The sequence below is a fragment of the Onychostoma macrolepis genome, chromosome 09 (assembly GCF_012432095.1).
Source record: "Onychostoma macrolepis isolate SWU-2019 chromosome 09, ASM1243209v1, whole genome shotgun sequence".
Taxonomy (NCBI): Eukaryota; Metazoa; Chordata; class Actinopteri; order Cypriniformes; family Cyprinidae; genus Onychostoma; species Onychostoma macrolepis.
In genome coordinates, this window is record NC_081163.1 from 4,723,161 (window position 1) to 4,742,223 (window position 19,063).

Sequence of the window (19,063 nt, forward strand, 5' to 3'; positions counted from 1 at the left end):
TGTAAAACTCAATTAATCAGACAGGCTTTTTGACTAGTAAAATTTAATTTAACCATTAAAACAGAGTATAGAAAAATGAAAATGGAAAAAAATGAATTTGGAAATAAAACGTATTTCATAGGGCCCAAAAATTATAAAAAAAAATTTTGTAGTTTCATATAGTTTTATTGACCAAAACTGTTAAAATACATAATGTATTATAAACAATAGAGCTAATGTAGATTACGCATTACAACAAAGGCCTGCAGGGGGCTCCAACGGTCTGACGATTGTTTTTACACATTACTGTGCGATCTAATCCTTGTTTAATATTGACAAAACATAATTTTATTCAAATGTTCACTTAATCTTTAATATTTGGCCATTTCTTTAGGACAGAAATGCTATAGCCACCGTAATTAAATGAATACGTGGACATCAAAACCTGTAAACTCAGAGTGAGGGTTTGAGCTTTTATTCTGAAACCGCGATGTATTCTCCTGTGTTTGTGTAGATTTATAAATGATTTACCTTACAAATCTGTTGAAATGGCGCACGTTGCGTTCCCAGATGAACGTTACAATAAACCCAAACTCACAACAACATGCAGAGATGGAGTTTGAGACGCTCCACACATGTAAACGACAAGTTTCTGTGGAACTACTGTGAACGGAGCCGCTGTGTGACGCACGTACGTAACCTACATGCACGTAACCTACACGCATGTAAAAATGGGTTTAATATATCGTGCAGCCTTGGAAAACAGTCTAATAACGTGTTTTATGGATTCTCGTCTGTGAAATGCACCACTTCCGGTATTTTGCCGGTTAGTCGACGCAAGAAAAATTAAGTCGAGGATTTTTAAAAATCGAATAGTCTAATAAAATTGACGAATCGCGACAGCCCGACAGGCTTTCAACACAATTTAAACAGACTTTAACTTACGACCCAATAAATAGTGTCAAAATGTAAATATATACAAAATATAACCAAAAAAATAATAATACTCGTTATCACTGACTAAAGATGTGATGCCAAATGAAAATCTGAAAACATAATTATCTCCCAAAACGGGCTGGGGGACTTCCTAACAGTGTGGTATAATGGCCTGACGGTTGCTGGTGTTTTCTGGAGCGAATCTTCATCATCCTCAGGCTCTGGCGTTCTCAGTAAACACACCTGGAGTGCGTCAACGCTCTGCTTCTTCTCACTGATGTTTATGATAAAGCGCCCCTGTGTGTTTGGTGAGATCTGAGCCAGACCTTCACTTTGTTCTCTCTAACATCAAACAGTCTGTTCTGCTTCAGCAACAAGACCTGACAACCTCATAAAAGTTACATTTGCAGAGGAAAGGCAAAAGGACACAAATAATATGCACAGGCTGCAGTCATTTAAGCAGGAGAGAAGACTGAAGCCACCAGAGCTCGCCATGCTTCACCGGGGACTGTGTCAAACAGACCGTGCGCAGGAAGTGCACACAGCTTGCAGGACGTAGGTGGACACTCTGGGTGAAAAGTGTCATGTCAAGAACATGTCCAGGTCACATTACATGCCATTTTAAAGCCAATTTCAGCACTGTTTTTAGGTTGTTCTAAAAGTGTGGAGCTTAATCATGCTGCCTTCTAAGAAACCTTTTGGGTTTCACATTTATCCTTCGCAAAGAAGACAATCCTATAACATACTGTGACGAACTCAGTGAAAAAATCCACCCACAAAGAAATTAGAGTAATTTACTTGGAAACAATTTTCACTCAGAAACCATTCACTAATAAATTTCACAGTAATTAGAATTAAACGGTAACGCATTGAATTAAACGTGAAGTTTTGAAGTAGAAAGAGAATATTACATATACACATATACATATATATATATATATATATATATATATATATATATATATATATATATATATATATATATATATATATATATATATATATTAGTGCTGTCAAACGATTAATCGCAAATAAAATAAAAGTTTTTGTTTACATAATATATCTGTGTGTACTGTTTATATTTATTATGTATATATAAATACACACCGATGCATGTATAATATTTAAGAAAAAATACATTTATATTTACATTTATATAGTAAATATATTTATATATAATATAAATTATATGAATATGAATATAAACATATAAATACATGTAAATATTTTAAATATATATACCGTATATGTGTGTATTTATATATACACATGATAAATATACACAGCACACACAGATATATTATGTAAACAAAAACTTTTATTTTATTTGTGATTAATCGTTGACAGCACTAATGTATATGTATATATATATATAGTAACTTTTATGAGGTTAAGCACATAACAGTACATTTATATATTTATATGAACAGATTTTAATGGTTTGTTCATATAAATATATATCTATTTATTTATCCATTTATTTATTTAATATAATATATTATATAATATATTAAGATATATTCATATTTAATAATACAAATAAAAATCTAAAAATAATAAAATAAAAATATAATTATTATTATGTTTATTTGTTATTATTATAATTATTATTATTAATTCTTTCTTAGTAAAACAGGGTGATTTGGAAGGTAATTAGATTTTAGATACGATTGCAATATACAACCAAACAGTGTCAAAATCTACTTAACTAACAAAATATGAACAAAAACAATATTGTTAGTATTATACATATATAATATTTGTCAAACAATGTAACAGAATGAAATATTTTGACTATTTCTATACTATTATAGTACTTGTTAAAATTTTGTATTTTTTTTTTATATTTTCAGTTTGTTCATTTATAATTTTGTTATTGTGATTTTGTGTCATTTTTATTAGCTTCCATTTAATATTTATTATTATCATCATATAATATTTTGTTGAGCAGTACTGTATTTTAATTTCTGTTTTAGCTAGCTATAACAAAACATCCCTCAAATGTCTATAGTGGTTACAAGCCAGATATATCCCACTATAATGTGCTGTGACACAGTGTAAAACTTGACATAATCAGTTTGATCCTGATGCTCAACAGAAGGCCTGATACTGCGCTTACTGTACGCATACAAGCGGTTTGATTTTACGAAAGGTCAAGACTGAATATTAGCGAGCGGAGTGTGCGGGTTCCTTCAGCGGCTGCTCCAGAGCTCCAGCTGCGCTATTGAGCCCAGTGGACTTATTTAGCAGATTGACACTTGCATTAGCCTCATTTTCTCTAGTACTAGATTATAATGACAGCAATCATCACTGGTGCTGCTCTCCACCCCTCCATCTCTCTCCCGCTCTCAAGTAGGTCACTTAACTGATCGTCAGAGGGATGGGATCTTACTCTAGCCGAATAATATACCAACACCAAATTTAAGAGGTTTATATAGCCAATCCCACATTATGATGCATGGTGGGTTGTCAATGGCACGGTGGACCTTGAAGACTAAAAAGGATTTTAAAAAGCTAAACCATCATGCTGGCAGCGATAAATCCGTTATGGAGCTAATAAAAAGTAGTCTGTGGGGATGTGAAGTAATCTTGGCGGGCAGATGGAATAAAACCTGATTTTTCCAGTGATTTTAATGTTTTCTGTTTTTTGTGTATCCTCCTCCTATGCCTTGTTACACTTTGTAATTTAATTTCATTTTAAGACTGATATTATCATATTGATATCATTCTACTGCTTTCTACCCAAAAGCATCGAAAAATAAATAGTATCTGTTTGTGTGTGTGTAAATATATACACACACACACACACACACACACACACACACACACATCTGTGTGAATTTTAAGGTTCATAAAACTTAAATCAGTATCATCATCAAATCAAATGAGTATAACGGAGTATATGTGGATTAAACATGCGTTTACACCAGGTAATTATCAGGTAATCAGTTTACTGTCGGGGATTTGTTGTGTCCCATCCAGTGTAGACAGCATCACTGATTATAATGAGTTCTATAGTATTTTGTCGTCTGGTGTAGACACGGTGTTACGATAAGGCAAGAAGTAGGACCCGTGTAAATATCGGATCATCTTTCCAGCGCTGGAGAGAACTCAAGGAGCGGGAAGGCCTGCGATCGGACGCCGAGGTTGCTTTGTTTCTTCTTGATCGGTGAGTAACATTGGTTTTGCTTTGTTTCACAGAACTAATCGTTGCCTGGGATGCGTAATGTGTACGTATGTGTGGGGCGGAGCTATCAAAATAGGGGCGAGACACTTTTGGGGTAGGGGCGTGTTTGTTTTGGTGATTTCAAATATCAACATTGGCTTCCAGAAATCACTTACCCCACCTTTAACTAATTAACTAAAATTAACTACGAATGAGCAATTCATTTGTTACACTATATATTAATCTCTGTTAACATTAGTTAAAAAACTGTTCATACAGTAAGTTAGTTCATGATAGCTCAGGTCCATCAATTAATGTTAACATACAACTTTTGATTTTAAACATGTACAGTGGGGCAAAAAAGTATTTAGTCGGCCACCAATTGTGCAAGTTCTCCCACTTAAAAAGATGAGAGAGGCCTGTAATTTTCATCATAGGTATACCTCAACTATTAGAGACAAAATGAGAAAAAAAAAATCCATAAAATCACATTGCAGGATTTTTAAAGAATTTATTTGCAAATTATGGTGGAAAATAAGTATTTGGTCAATAACAAAATTTCATCTCAATACTTTGTTATATACCCTTTGTTGGCAATGACAGAGGTCAAACGTTTTCTGTAAGTCTTCACACACTGTTGCTGGTATTTTGGCCCATTCCTCCATGCAGATCTCCTCTAGAGCAGTAATGTTTTGGGGCTGTCGCTGGGCAACACGGACTTTCAACTCCTCCAAAGATTTTCGATGGGGTTGAGATCTGGAGACTGGCTAGGCCACTCCAGGACCTTGAAATGCTTCTTACGAAGCCACTCCTTCATTGCCCGGGCGGTGTGTTTGGGATCATTGTCATGCTGAAAGACCCAGCCACGTTTCATCTTCAATGCCCTTGCTGATGGAAGGAGGTTTTCACTCAAAATCTCACGATACATGGCCCCATTCATTCTTTCATTTACACGGATCAGTCGTCCTGGTCCCTTTGCAGAAAAACAGCCCCAAAGCATGATGTTTCCACCCCCATGCTTCACAGTAGGTATGGTGTTCTTTGGATGCAACTCAGCATTCTTTCTCCTCCAAACACGACAAGTTGAGTTTTTACCAAAAAGTTCTATTTTGGTTTCATCTGACCATATGACATTCTCCCAATCCTCTTCTGGATCATCCAAATGTTCTCTAGCAAACTTCAGACGGGCCGGACATGTACTGGCTTAAGCAGGGGACACGCCTGGCACTGCAGGATTTGAGTCCCTGGCGGCGCAGTGCGTTACTGATGGTAGCCTTTGTTACTTTGGTCCCAGCTCTCTGCAGGTCATTCACTAGGTCCCCGTGTGGTTCTGGGATTTTGCTCACAGTTCTTGTGATCATTTTGACTCCACGAGGTGAGATCTTGCGTGGAGCCCCAGATCGAGGAGATTATCAGTGGTCTTGTATGTCTTCCATTTTCTAATAATTGCTCCCACAGTTGATTTCTTCACACCAAGCTGCTTACCTATTGCAGATTCAGTCTTCCCAGCCTGGTGCAGGTCTACAATTTTGTTTCTGGTGTCCTTTGACAGCTCTTTGGTCTTAGCCATGGTGGAGTTTGGAGTTGGACTGTTTGAGGTTGTGGACAGGTGTCTTTTATACTGATAACAAGTTCAAACAGATGCCATTAATACAGGTAACGTGGAGGACAGAGGAGCCTCTTAAAGAAGAAGTTACAGGTCTATGAGAGCCAGAAATCTTGCTTGTTTGTAGGTGACCAAATACTTATTTTACCGAGGAATTTACCAATTAATTCTTTAAAATCCTACAATGTGATTTTCTGGATTTTTTCTCATTTGTCTCTCATAGTTGAGGTATACCTATGATGAAAATTACAGGCCTCTCTCATCTTTTTAAGTGGGAGAACTTGCACAATTGGTGGCTGACTAAATACTTTTTTGCCCCACTGTATGAGTAAATGTTGAAATTAACATTAAGTGAAGATTAATATGCTTTAGAATTATTTTCAATGGTTGTTCATGGTAACTAGTTGTTAACTAATGTTGTAAAAATGTTGTGAAATGTTACCATTGGTAATACATATATTATATTATATTATTTAAAAATATAATATAATATAAGCTCTTTCTAATATAATATAAAATAAGTTCTAAGAATAATGTGAAGCTGTTTTTATATGACATGATTATTCATCTTATCTGTTGGTTATTGTCCAATTTGAGATCAAATTTCAAAAAAGAAAACAAGATACAAAGGGATTTGCTTTATGCTTCAAGAAAAGGTAAAAAAAAAAATATCCTGAAAATCAATTCCAGGGGACAAATATAGACTATAATAATAATAAAATAAAAAAACATACATATTGACAGTGCTGTCTGCAGCATCTTTAAGTGTCAAATGCAGGTTGTTGTCCTTCTGCCTCAGCGGCTGGATATTTTGATGCAGTCATCGCCAGCGGCTGTGACCTGACACAGCACAGACATCTTAGAGCCAATTTTCTCACTGTCGTTATGTTTTGACAGTTTTCGGAGGTCAAGCTCTCGAACTTACAAGCAGCGGCAAGCGTGCACACATACGCTCTCAAAAACACAGCGGTACCCTGCGTAAACTGTGACCGGCTAGCCTACGGGCTGCTGTGTTTCAGCCATCCTGTAAGGCCTGCCGTTCATATCCAGCCAATCAATCCTGAGAGAGCTGCAAGGCATGGAAAGCCCTCATACTTGACACTTGTCTCCTGCTGGCTTGAGGTGATATTTTCACCCTGTGGCCAGAGGAAATCAGCACCCCGCTGCTGTTTTCTCACTTTTCTGCTCATGGGAGCCTCTGGTTCTCATCTAACTGATCTGATATCCCTCATTTCCCCCAGGAGACGTCAGCTCCACAACCACTTGACTGCAAAAGACCTCAACAACCAAACAAACAGGGTGAGCTTCAAGTAAACTGGCAAGAACATGCCTGGGGTTCATTTCAGCCCCAAATTCACAAGGAAAAATAAGGAATTTTATTTTGCTTAAACAAAATAAATGCATTTATGATACTATGCATTGTGATGTTATTTTCATGACAATTAAGCACATCCTAACACAATTATCATTACCATTATCAATGCAAAAAAATAAAACAAAACTACAAAATAGGATTTAAACATTATAGCATGTTTTGCGTTTTATTTATGGTAATTATTAAAATGTTATTAAAAATTCGAATTATATATGAAAAAATCTAATATCGAGATTTTTTTTTTTTTTTAAAGTAACAAAAAAAATTGCTTGGTAATAATCCACTCAAAACTTTTATATCTAATGCATTATAAAATGAGTTTTAATACATTAAGTATGCCTTATCATGCATTTGTATTATCTCAAGAGTAACTGTAACCACAGTTATAAGATACTATAATACTTATCTTTTCATTGTTACTTATTTAGAAAATATAAGGCATTAAAACATGCCACACAACTAATTTCAGTTGTAACAAGGAATCTGAAAATATCATAATGCATTTTATCTTTGGTAACAGTTACTTATGAGAAGATATAATGCAATAAAATGTGAATTATAAATCTTTTTATAATGCATAATACATAAAGGCTTCTAGTAACGTACATCTTCACCACAATAATCATCATCAATACAAAAAACAAAACAAAATTACAAAAAGTACTTACACCTAACAGCAAGTTTTGCATTTTACTTACAGCTATTTAAATTGTATTTAAAAATGAAAAATTATTTACAAAAAAACATTGTGTAATTGTCATGAAAATAATAATATAATGTAAAAAAGTTATGTAACAATGTAAAATATCTTGGTAACACTTCACTAAGCCTTCGTATATAATTTATATGAACATATTTTAATACATTAATCTGCATTGTTACGGACTTAGCAAGTATTACTAAAACACGACAATCAACCAATTTCAGTTGCAAACTTTAAAATGCATTTTAACTTTGGTTACAGTTATTTATGAAAAGATATAATGCATTCAAATGTACATTTATGAATCTTTTTATAATGCATTATACATAAAGGATTCTTGATGTATAATGTGTACTGTCTTTAAGGTGCCAAAAATTCAATTGTCTTAATGCAAAACACAATTATTATTTTTTGTTTGAAGTGTTGTCAAGAGATTCAGCCATGATTAACCTATTCCATGAGAGTGACTGTCCGATGATAGTGGAATCAGCGAAGTGAAGCGAGTAGTATTTGGCTGGTCATGACTCAAGTCTTGTGAGTGCACAAAATTTGAAACATATAATTCAAAAACACTCTTAATTTTTCATTTGCAAAACTTTTTAATGAGGAAAAAATTACTGACTGCACCTTTAAGAACAATTAGTTTACAATTAACTTAAGAACCATTTACGTTTTTTCCCCTCTGTGCACTTTATTTTCTTCTAAAGAGCTGCTAACTAATGAGAGTAAGACATTAATTGAGGGAGGTAATTTAATTCAAAGTCCAGCTCTAATGAGGTTTCACTCTGTTCAGTTTTGTCTGGTCTGAAAAATGGGATAGTAGCCTCACAAATCAAACGGTTTCAAGCTGAGTTTGCTAAAGATGACCCTAAATTACAAAGACAGGTCACTTTAAAACAGACAAGTCCAAGCATGCAGGAAAAACAGAGTGTGCAATATGCAAATCATGCCAAACTGTAAAAGTTTTCCTGATAAATTGTGTGCTTTGGATCAAAATTGATGCATCCCAATCTCTACAGCATCAATCTGCATTTTTGATTCCTGTGGTTTTTAACCTTTTTATGTGATCAGACTCATAATTTTTACCTGCCATAGACTTCCCATAAAAAAAAAAAAATCCCATAGACTTCTTAATATTTATGCACAATAACATAAATTAAATACTTAAATACTTGGATTGTATATGCAACCGTTTAATTTCTGCACCACTAGCGTCACCAAATGAAAATAATAATTACTGTTTTCAAACAGGTTTCCTGAACACCTCTTAACATGTACTCATTGTTTATTTGCTGCCGTCTGATCACTTTTTATTATTCTTTCCTTGCCCGTACATACATTGCATATATAATGTTTTAGGGGGAAAATGTACTTTTATTCAGAAAGGATGTGGTATATTGATCAAAAGTGACAATATGGTCATTTATAATGTTACAAATGATTTGTATTTCAATGCCGTGCTTTTGAACTTTATATTCATCAAAGAATCGAATTAATTAGATGAGGTGTTTTTAAATTTACAAACAAATTATCCACATATCAAAATTAGCTGCAAAAGATCATTTAAAGTCATTATTGTTTTAAATGAAAAAAAGCATCAAACATGCATTACAAAACGTAGCTTTAGAAAGAAACATTTTATTTGATTCAACATGGAATTTATTACAGAATTATTATAAATAAACCTTTAGGCTACAATAGCCATGATTTTATTTCATTTTTCAGAAGCTACATATATATTTGCATAGCTGCATAGATATATTTAAAGACTGTTAATTACAGCTCAGAGGTGGCATGAAAGCATTTACACTGAAATTACAATTGCAAAAATAATGCCATGAGATTAATGGGTTTTAAATGGGTATTAATGTATTTTGGGATTTTTATTAATACGGAAATATGAATTTTTTTTAATGAAATAATACTCTGAAATGAAACTAAAACTGCCAGTAGGTGGTGATAAATGTCTTGATTAAAGATTGGGTCAGCGAGTCATTCACTCATTCAATTCATTCAAATGACTAATTTGAAGTAGATGACTCTCTTTATAAATTGGCCATTGAATCACTGGTTCACCCGATTCGCTCAAAGGATTCATTCAGAAATGAATCACCGATGTGTGTTGCTCAGAGACACATAGAAGTACTGCTGTGGCTTTATAGGTAATATTCACCTTGGTAAAATTGTGGAAAAACAGACAATATTGTCTCTAAAAATATAACCCAATATTTTTTATTGAACTTGTATAAAATCAATAGGCCTATCATATTTGCACTTAGCTATTCGGGACAAAAACAACACACCTGTGATATTGCACTCGTTGCTCATGTGATATTGCTTATCTATATCATATGACATAAATATGAGGCAAAACTCATACAGGGCATATAGGAGAATTTCAAGAGCATATAATTACATTCTATAGGCTACTTCACACAGTAAGTTGTTCGTCACCAGTTAAATGTATTACATTATTTTAACACATTATTTGTTTCCATTTCTATAAGTAATGAGTTTAAATAAAATGTTAAATCGACAGCCCTAATATATACACATGCTATATGCTATTTACAACGAAGCCCTGATGCGAGTCATGAAAGCTCTTTAAGAGAGCTGGACCAGACTGCCTGTCAGAAAAACACAATCTAACCCACTGAATTCACAGCTAAATGTAATTCACCCTCCATAAAGAGGCCTGAGCGCAGAGCTTCAAATCGAACGCAGCCTCCCGCTTCCGGAGCTTCTTTACACACTAGTGGTGCATAAAGAGCTTTGAGTAAGACTCCTGCGAAGTCGTGAGGCAGGGGCAAATCCGTATCATATTCCGACACAAAGGCTGTCAGAGATGATCGGCCAAACGCCTCATTGTTGGGTAATGGGAGCTGACAGGACTGAGCTAAAAACCATTGAGCGTGATCTGAGCCAGAGCGACAGAAATACCTTCACAGCCAGCAGGCCGGATAACAACACCACTAGTTGATTAAATGTGTGTGAAGACTACACATATGAGGTTCAGCGTTCCTCTGGTGCCATTATCTCAGATCCACTACGGCTTACAAACAGAGAGTCGATCGCTCACAATTATTCTAACTAGAGAATAAAACCAAACCGCGTCCACTGGGAGTGAGTGGACATTAGCTGCAGTAAGTTCAGTCTGAGACTAACCTGAGGCAATTAAGGAGAAGAAAGAATGCTTACAGAAAAATGCGTGAGAGAAATCGATACGGAAGTTGTAGACGATACTAAAATAAACACCAAAAAGAAATGTAATCATCTTTCTACAGTATCGGAAGTATGAAGTACCGACTGCTTTCAAATGTGCATTTGAGCTTGTTTGAATACACTAAATGGCCATCTTGGCAGACAATTTAAATGTAAAAATGTGGTTAAGTAAATGGAAACATGATTTTCAAATACTGCATCTCAGCATCAGACCCTGCAGCGTAAATGAATCCAAACAGATTTGCTGCTGTCTTTTTAGTTATTAATATTAATTCAACAACAGTAATGACAAGGAAAAGAAAAAATAACTCGCTTTCTTTGTTCTTCATCCTTGATCACTGACTGTTTACTTAATTGAGAAACACTTGAAGGCTACTGTACATAATTTAATTTGATAATATTTATAATAACATATAACTTTACATAAAAGGGTATGTTTCTCAATAACAAATAGTTGTTTTGTTGTATCAATATACTGTAGGTATTACAATTCATGAAATGGTGACACCATTCGGAAGGGAATTTATAATACCTTTTAATTTCCAATTCAAATACTGAATTTGAATTAAGCCAGCAAAAAGAAAACAGAATTACAATTAGAATTTGAAAGCAAAAAAGCAGCAATAAAATGAATATGAGAAATTCATATAAGTATAATTTTAAGTACAGATAGATAGAACGATAGAAATTAGAATGATAGAACAAATAGATAGATAGATAGATAGATAGATAGATAGATAGATAGATAGATAGATAGATAGATAGATAGATAGATAGATAGATAGATAGATAGATAGATAGATAGATAGATAGATAGATAGATAGATAGATAGATAGATAGATAGATAGCTAGATAGATAGATAGATAGATAGATAGATAGATAGATAGATAGATAGATAGACAGACAGACATAGACAGATAGATAGATAGATAGATAGACAGACAGACAGACATAGACAGATAGATAGATAGATAGATAGAAAGAATGATGGACAGAATGATAGCTAGATACATAGAACAACAAATAGAACAAAAGAATGACAGACAGACAGATCTGATATGATCTGCAAATCCTAAACAACCTCTAATATTGATGCAATATCGAAAGTTTTTTTTTTTTTTTTTTCCCAACATCAAGACACTCGGGATAATTAAATCCGGTCTTGTGTTCTCTCAGAGTAAAACTACAACTCTGTAGAGAATAATGCTGGACTTAAGCATTCATTTACATGTCAAGGTTAGAATAATTACACCTCCCTTGAGCCCTCGCTCCACTTGGCCTGTTTTTAGAGAGCAAGGGCTTTGTGTACTGGATAGGGGGTCTAGGGAACATATGGAAGAGTGTGTGTGTGTGTTTTGTGCTCTATAATGAAGTGTTGGGAGGAGCCAGCAGACGCTGTTATCACATCAACCCAGACCCTATTACACACACGGGAGCGAGACCAGCTTCTGTGCCGAGAAACTTTCTCAGACAAACTCTACCGCATTATCTCAAATGAGAATGCGAGAGAAAAAGAGTCTTTGGGGCTCATTTATATGAATAATATATGAACATGAATGCAAAAGCAAATTTAAAACACAATATTGTCCATTCCAATCTCTATTTTAAAAGGTGTGCTACTATAATAAAGCAAAAAGCCATGAGAGGCCGTTCACTGCAGTTTACCAAGGTTAAAAAATGGAATTGTCTTAAAGGAACGGTTCACACAAAAATGAAAATTCTGTGATCATTTACTCACCCAAAAATTGATCACATTGATCAAGATTTTGCTATACACTATTATTCAAATGGTTAGTATTAGTAAGAAGTCTCTTATTCTCACCAAGGCTGCATTTATTTGATTAAAAATACAATAAAAACAGTAATATCGTGAAATGTTATTACAATTTCAAATAACTGTTTTTTATTTGAATATATTTTCAAATGTAATTTATTTCCGTGATGCAAAACTGAATTTTCAGTATTATTACTCCAGTCATCAGCGTCACAAGATCCTTCAGAAATCATTCTAATAATATGCCGATTTACTGCTAAAGAAACATTTCATTGTTATTATCAATGTTGAAGACATTTGTGGAAACAGTGACAAATTATTGTTTAGGATTCTTTGATGAATATATTTTTTTCTCAAAAGAACAGCAATTATTTGAAACAGAAATATTCTGTAACAATTTAAAAGTCTTTTCTGTCCTTTTTGATCAATTTAAAGTATCTTTGCCAAATAAAAGTAGAAAAAAACTTTTATATTTAAAGAATTATATTATTTTAAACATATTGAGCATATAAAATCAATATTTTTATTCAACGGATCATTCTCAAATTTTAAAAACAAATAACAAACCTCATTGATTTCATTAGTGAAATGAATGCAGATCTGTTTATGGTTGCCAAGCAACAGAGCAACTTTAATACAGAATGTGCATCACAGGTGAAAGCTGCTCATCCAATCAGAATTTAGAGACAGAACTATGTGGATTTTAATGAGTATTTGATTGCACAGGTTTTGTCTTTCTCACTGGCGTTTACTCATACAACACTGAAGAGAAACGAAGAGGATCTAAATTCAGAGCAATATCTAGAAATCCATGCTCTCTCTTGAGAATTCCTCACTCGCTCTCGCCCTTCTCTCCAAGCCACTCCACATATCACTTATTATCTTATCAAACACCAACATTTTTCTGTCTGCCAGCTGAATCCCAATAAACCCCAGATTTATAGACTCATGCCTCTGTACACCTCATGATGGGATCCGGAGATTTCACACTGCGTTTCAATTTCAAGGAAAATCAAAATATCAGGAAAATAACATCCTAACTTTGCTTGCTAAACAAGCCACCATTGTAATTCAGCATTTTCATACTTCACCATAAAGGAACAGTTCACCCAACATTCAAAATTTGCTGAAAATGTATTCACCCTCAGGTTATCCGAGATGTAAATGAGTTTGTTTACTCATCTGAACAGGTTTGGAGAAATTAACCTTACATCGTTTGCTCACCAATGGATCCTCTGCAGTGAATGGGTGCCGTCAGAATGAGAGTCCAAACAGCTGATAAAAACCTCACAATAATCCACACCACTCGTCCATCGATTAACATCTGGTGAAGTGAAACGCTGCATATTTCTAAGAAACAAATCCATCATCAAGGCATTTTAACTTTTAACCGTCGTCTCTGGCCAAAATACGAGTCCGTAATCTATAATAACGCTTCCTCCAACGGAAAATCAATTTCCTGTTGTCATCTTACATCAAAATGTAACCCACATATTTGTTTAGCACTGTTCTGGCTAGTAAACAATGCTTGATCTGTGCATTTTTCTAATGTTGTGAAAGCAATATTATGGATAGAGGAATTGCATTATAGCCAGAAGTGACCGTTTAAAGTTAAAAAATGCCCTAATGATGGATTTGTTTCTTACAAACACGCCGCTTTTCAATTCACAAGGTGTTAATTGATGGACTGGAGTGGTGTGGATTATTGTGATGTTTTTATCAGCTGTTTGGACTCTCATTCTGACGGCACCCATTCACTGCAGAGGATCCATTGGTGAGCGAGTGATGGAATGCTACATTTCTCGTAATCGGTGAAGAAACAAACTCATCTACGTCTTGGATGGCCAGAGGGAATTTTCTGCAAATATTTTCAATTTTGGGTGAACTACTCTTTTAATCTGTGGATTTAGATGGTTTTGAGCGCAAACATTTCCACTGCACTGGATCTGTAGATTTATTCAAGCGTTATTCAGGTCTAACCTTTTCACACAGCCAAACAAAGATCCAACCGAAATCCATTTCATAATCGAGCCAAATATTCAGATCATCCTGGGTCAATCTCAGCTTCGGATAGGTAATCATAAGAGAACGTTTGCATACGCCTTTACCTCTAACATTGATTCACTTGCGTGTATTTACGTCAAGAACTATTTGCAGAGTTAATTAAAGTCATTTTAAATCATTTAGCAAGCATACACAAACAAGTCTATCCCTCGCTTTCCTGCCCATTATCCTGATCCGTTCTGATGAGCCGAACACCTGCTCTCGCTGCTGACCTCACTGTGCAAATGGATGCAAGCCATTCGTCTCTGTTCTCCTGCATCTGTTTACAGTGGCTTCCTCTCTCTCTCTCTCTGTGATGAGGGTTCAAACTCAGCTGTCTGTGCAGCTTGATTAGATGTCCGTTTTTGGCACAGAATCAATGTTGTTTAGAAGTTTCAATGCTGAAATTTGAAAAAGCCTCTTCACACGCTTCATTTTCTCTGTCATTCCAAACTGAGGCTGTTGAGGATAATTGGTTGAAAGACAGAAAGATTTCAATGTAATGATTAGTTGTGAACATGCCGGTGAACCGTACAAACTGTAGACCTTTTTTTCTGTGCTGATTCTGTGGGAAAAACCTGAGTTCTGCTAGATTTCAAAGGTAAATGTGTTGAAGAGTACTGCACTCTTACTGGTAACTAAAAGCATCATTAAAACAGCTAAATATTTAGCCCTTTATGAACCACATTATGTTAAAACAAAATCAATTCAATGTGTTATCAGTGTGAAAAGCCCATTTTGCTTTAATAATTTGACATATTTCTGTGTGATACAGTATACTGAATGCTAAAAACTGTAGGGTTGGACTTTTTTGGGGAACTGAGTGGATCAAATACCAAAATGTACCCAGACTGAATAAGGGTTTGCTGAAGCAATGTCTAAATAGCTATCTAGCTATTGGTTAACATTACTAATAACCCCTGTGGCCATCATTGGAAATGAAAAACTCACCTTAAAAATGCATTTAAAGATTACCAGAAAAATGAATGATTTGGTGAAAATAAGAAAAGGAATGTTCATTAAGAACATTTTCGGTCGATTTTGATGTCATGCTTGCGTTATATATGACTATTGAGTATTTGATTCAGTTGACTGGTCATTGGAAATCAAATTTTCTTTTAATATTCATTAGGTTCATCAACAATAAAAACATGTCTGGACTGAGAACATTAATTATGTCTGTTGCATTTCTACATGAAAACAAAGCATCAATACTTACATATCAATGAATAATGATTAATTTATTACGTCATGCACAACTGCATGAACAGTCTGAAGAGAATCTTGCTGAGCAAATAACAGCTGGTTTACTGGATAACTTTATCAGTACTGAGGTTTGGCACCAGCAGAGGATCATGATTTGTTTAGCTTTGGTTAGCAATCTTGTACTTGTAGATGTCATAACTACAGTATTCTGCAGGCAAAAACAAAAACATCTTTCTCGATTGACAGAAAAGGATTTTGCGCCACTTTAAAGACACTTTAAAGGCTGCATGGAATGAAAATCACACTTTCTATTTTCTGACAGCATGTTATACTGTAGCTCTTATTGTGAACAAATCACATGTTTCATAACTAAAAGAATCACCTTTTTGATCTTCAAACCCAACTCTTTTGGTTTAAACCTTAATCCTGCAAGCTCACGTTCATCTGCACTTTTGAGTGCAACGTTCACATCTCAATATCCAATCAACAACCATATTCAAAACAAAAATAAGTATTCAAGAATTGAACTTAACTTTTAACCATAAAATAATGTCTTCAGAATCATTCATTTGTGAAAATGGGATGAGAATTGGACATACATATAGTTGTAATCTGGCTCAGAGGAAGATGGGAATCATGTCTTGTGGCAGTTTTTCTGCCGATAAAGGGAAAATACATGCCTTTTTCAGCTTACAAATGGTTGTCCAAAGCAAAAATGCTACAAAATACATCATATTTGGTGGAAAACAGCCACTATATTTTGGAATCAGCACCCCAGAATTAATAAGAACCAAGTATTGGATTTCATTCAGCAAATATGATGCAGAGATATGATTAGAAATATGATTTCATGCTAATGTACTGTACGTCACAACATGGAAGAAAAGATCTGTCGCTACTTCTGTTTCATTGTGACTTAGAAGTCACCATGAGATAAATTAGGAATATTTACTGACCTTTTAAAATCTCACAACTTGCTTTTCCTGCATTATCACTGACTCAGATCAGATCTGCCTCCATTCTGTTATCAAATCCTCACTTTATACAATCCAATCAACAACTGACGAATAAACTCAAGTCCGGGCCTATGTTTTTCCTGGGTCGCAGGAAAAGCTGCTTCACAATACAAGTTGGTTGAAATTTCGATTTTATGGCAACTTTAAATAAGTAAGACACCACCATGCTCTCGCATTGGTTTTGTCAAACACTCGCTTCAGCTTTTCTGGCCTTAGACGTGATCTGAGAACAGATTGTGGTCTGTCTTTTGCATGGGCTCAAACGCAAATTCAGGCAGGAGAATGCAAACACGAGTTCAGGGTTAAAGGACCTCTTCCCACGCTAACACAGGGCGATTGAGAAAATGCATTAACACGATGCACTTCAACCTGAGGCGAGAGATGGAGTGAAAGAGATCGTTTAAAAAGAGACACACTCTTCAGCACATACACACACACACTGTACTATCTGGCCACTTTATACAGACGACATGCTCTTTCCAGATGAAAGTAGCACAAAGAGGGACTGAAAAAAGAGAAACGGCAATGAGCTTGCTCACCTTAACCTCAGGACCATGTTCACCGCTCCCTGAGCGCTCGAGGGTTTCTCCAACGGTTGAACCTGAACACAAACACACAACATGATGGTAAGTTGCTTGCTTTTGCCGAAGTGTTCTAGATGTTGAGGTTAAAAGATCTTTACACGGCACGCGCTGCTGCTTACACACAGGTCTTGAGGAAATCAGGGTTTAACTGGAGATGTGAAGCAAAATTACTCTAGTCAGCCCATATTATGACTGAACCAAGGCAGAAAAATACAGAAGCTAACAGTGTCAAACTCTAATAAGCATAAAAGCACATAGAAAACACACATTTTAGTAAAACAGCGCATTTTAATTAGGAATCCACAAATTATTGGTAACATACCATATTTTATCAGTCGATATTACAAATCTTTTAATTTATTTTAACATAACAGCTAATAATGAATATTTATATCGGCAAATATTGAATATTGAGGAAATATAAATATTACCTGAAAACTTAAACGCCTTGGCAGCTAACTGAAATTTAAGATGAAGTACTAAAATTACTAAAACTGAAATAAAAATAAATTAAATCTGAACAGAAATATTACATTTCATTTAATAGAGTAACAAAATGATAGATAATAGAGATAAAAAAATAAAAAAATAAAAATGATAAAAGCCCATAACAAAATTAAAATGAAAACTGAAAATACTAAAATTATTTATATTATTAAATACAATAACTGATAGCCGTTAATAGTAAAAAAAATTATAAATAAATAAAAAACTCTTAAGGAAATCTTAAAATGAATATCAATTTTTAATACACTATATTATAATGTGATGGCAAAATTTAATTGTGATAGATATGATTGATTTCTAGTTTTTAAGTTACATTTTGTTCATTCGCTCAGACAAAATAGCATTTAAATTAGTATTTAAATTTAAATTTGTATTTGTTATTATACAATATTAAAATATAACGGTATAAAATATAAAATATAACAGTATACAAATACTACTACTAAAATAACACTGCAAAACATCACAGAACTGCCTTCTGCACAAAGGATAAATGCAGCTAAAAGAAGCTACCACTTCAAACAGTCTTTGTGTCCGAAGCGCAGTTCTGATGCATTAAAATGCTCCCTACATAGGCGGCTCACTAGGTTTTAGACCAGAGGCTCTTTTCCAAATGCTGCTGCAGCAGGCATGCGCTCTCACTCTTTATTTGAAATATTAAGTTGAATAGGCTCCCTCAAGGCCAGTCGGCCCCCAGGGTCGTGTCCAGACCACCCAGAGACCAGCCGCCTCACAGCACAGAGCATCAGGGCCACCGAATCAAGACAAATCACAGCAACACTGTCAGCGCCAGCCGGGCCTCACCTGGGGATGCTGAATGGACAGGTTCTCTAGCGGGAGACTGTTAGCGTTCACTTCACCCTGCAGAGGAAAAATGGAGTGCTTAAGAGCAAAGGAAGGTGCAGAAAGACATCTCTCCACCCCTCACTGTTTCTTTTCATTCC

The 19,063-nt window shown here is 34.8% G+C and overlaps 1 protein-coding gene across 2 annotated transcripts in view; it reads right to left on the reverse strand.

The window, feature by feature from the left end:
• stk39 (serine threonine kinase 39) overlaps positions 1-19,063 on the reverse strand; it is a 73,723-nt gene that overhangs the window by 17,890 nt on the left and 36,770 nt on the right. The window contains exons 13-15 of one of the 2 annotated variants that reach the window (XM_058787841.1): positions 18,924-18,980; positions 17,568-17,629; positions 17,015-17,397 (exon numbers count right to left, since the gene is read on the reverse strand). In XM_058787841.1, coding sequence (XP_058643824.1) covers positions 17,331-17,397; positions 17,568-17,629; positions 18,924-18,980 — 186 coding nt within the window. In that variant the 3' untranslated portion in view covers positions 17,015-17,330. Of the gene's footprint in view, positions 1-17,014; positions 17,398-17,567; positions 17,630-18,923; positions 18,981-19,063 lie in introns of those variants that run through there. The other variant, XM_058787840.1, reaches the window with a different exon arrangement.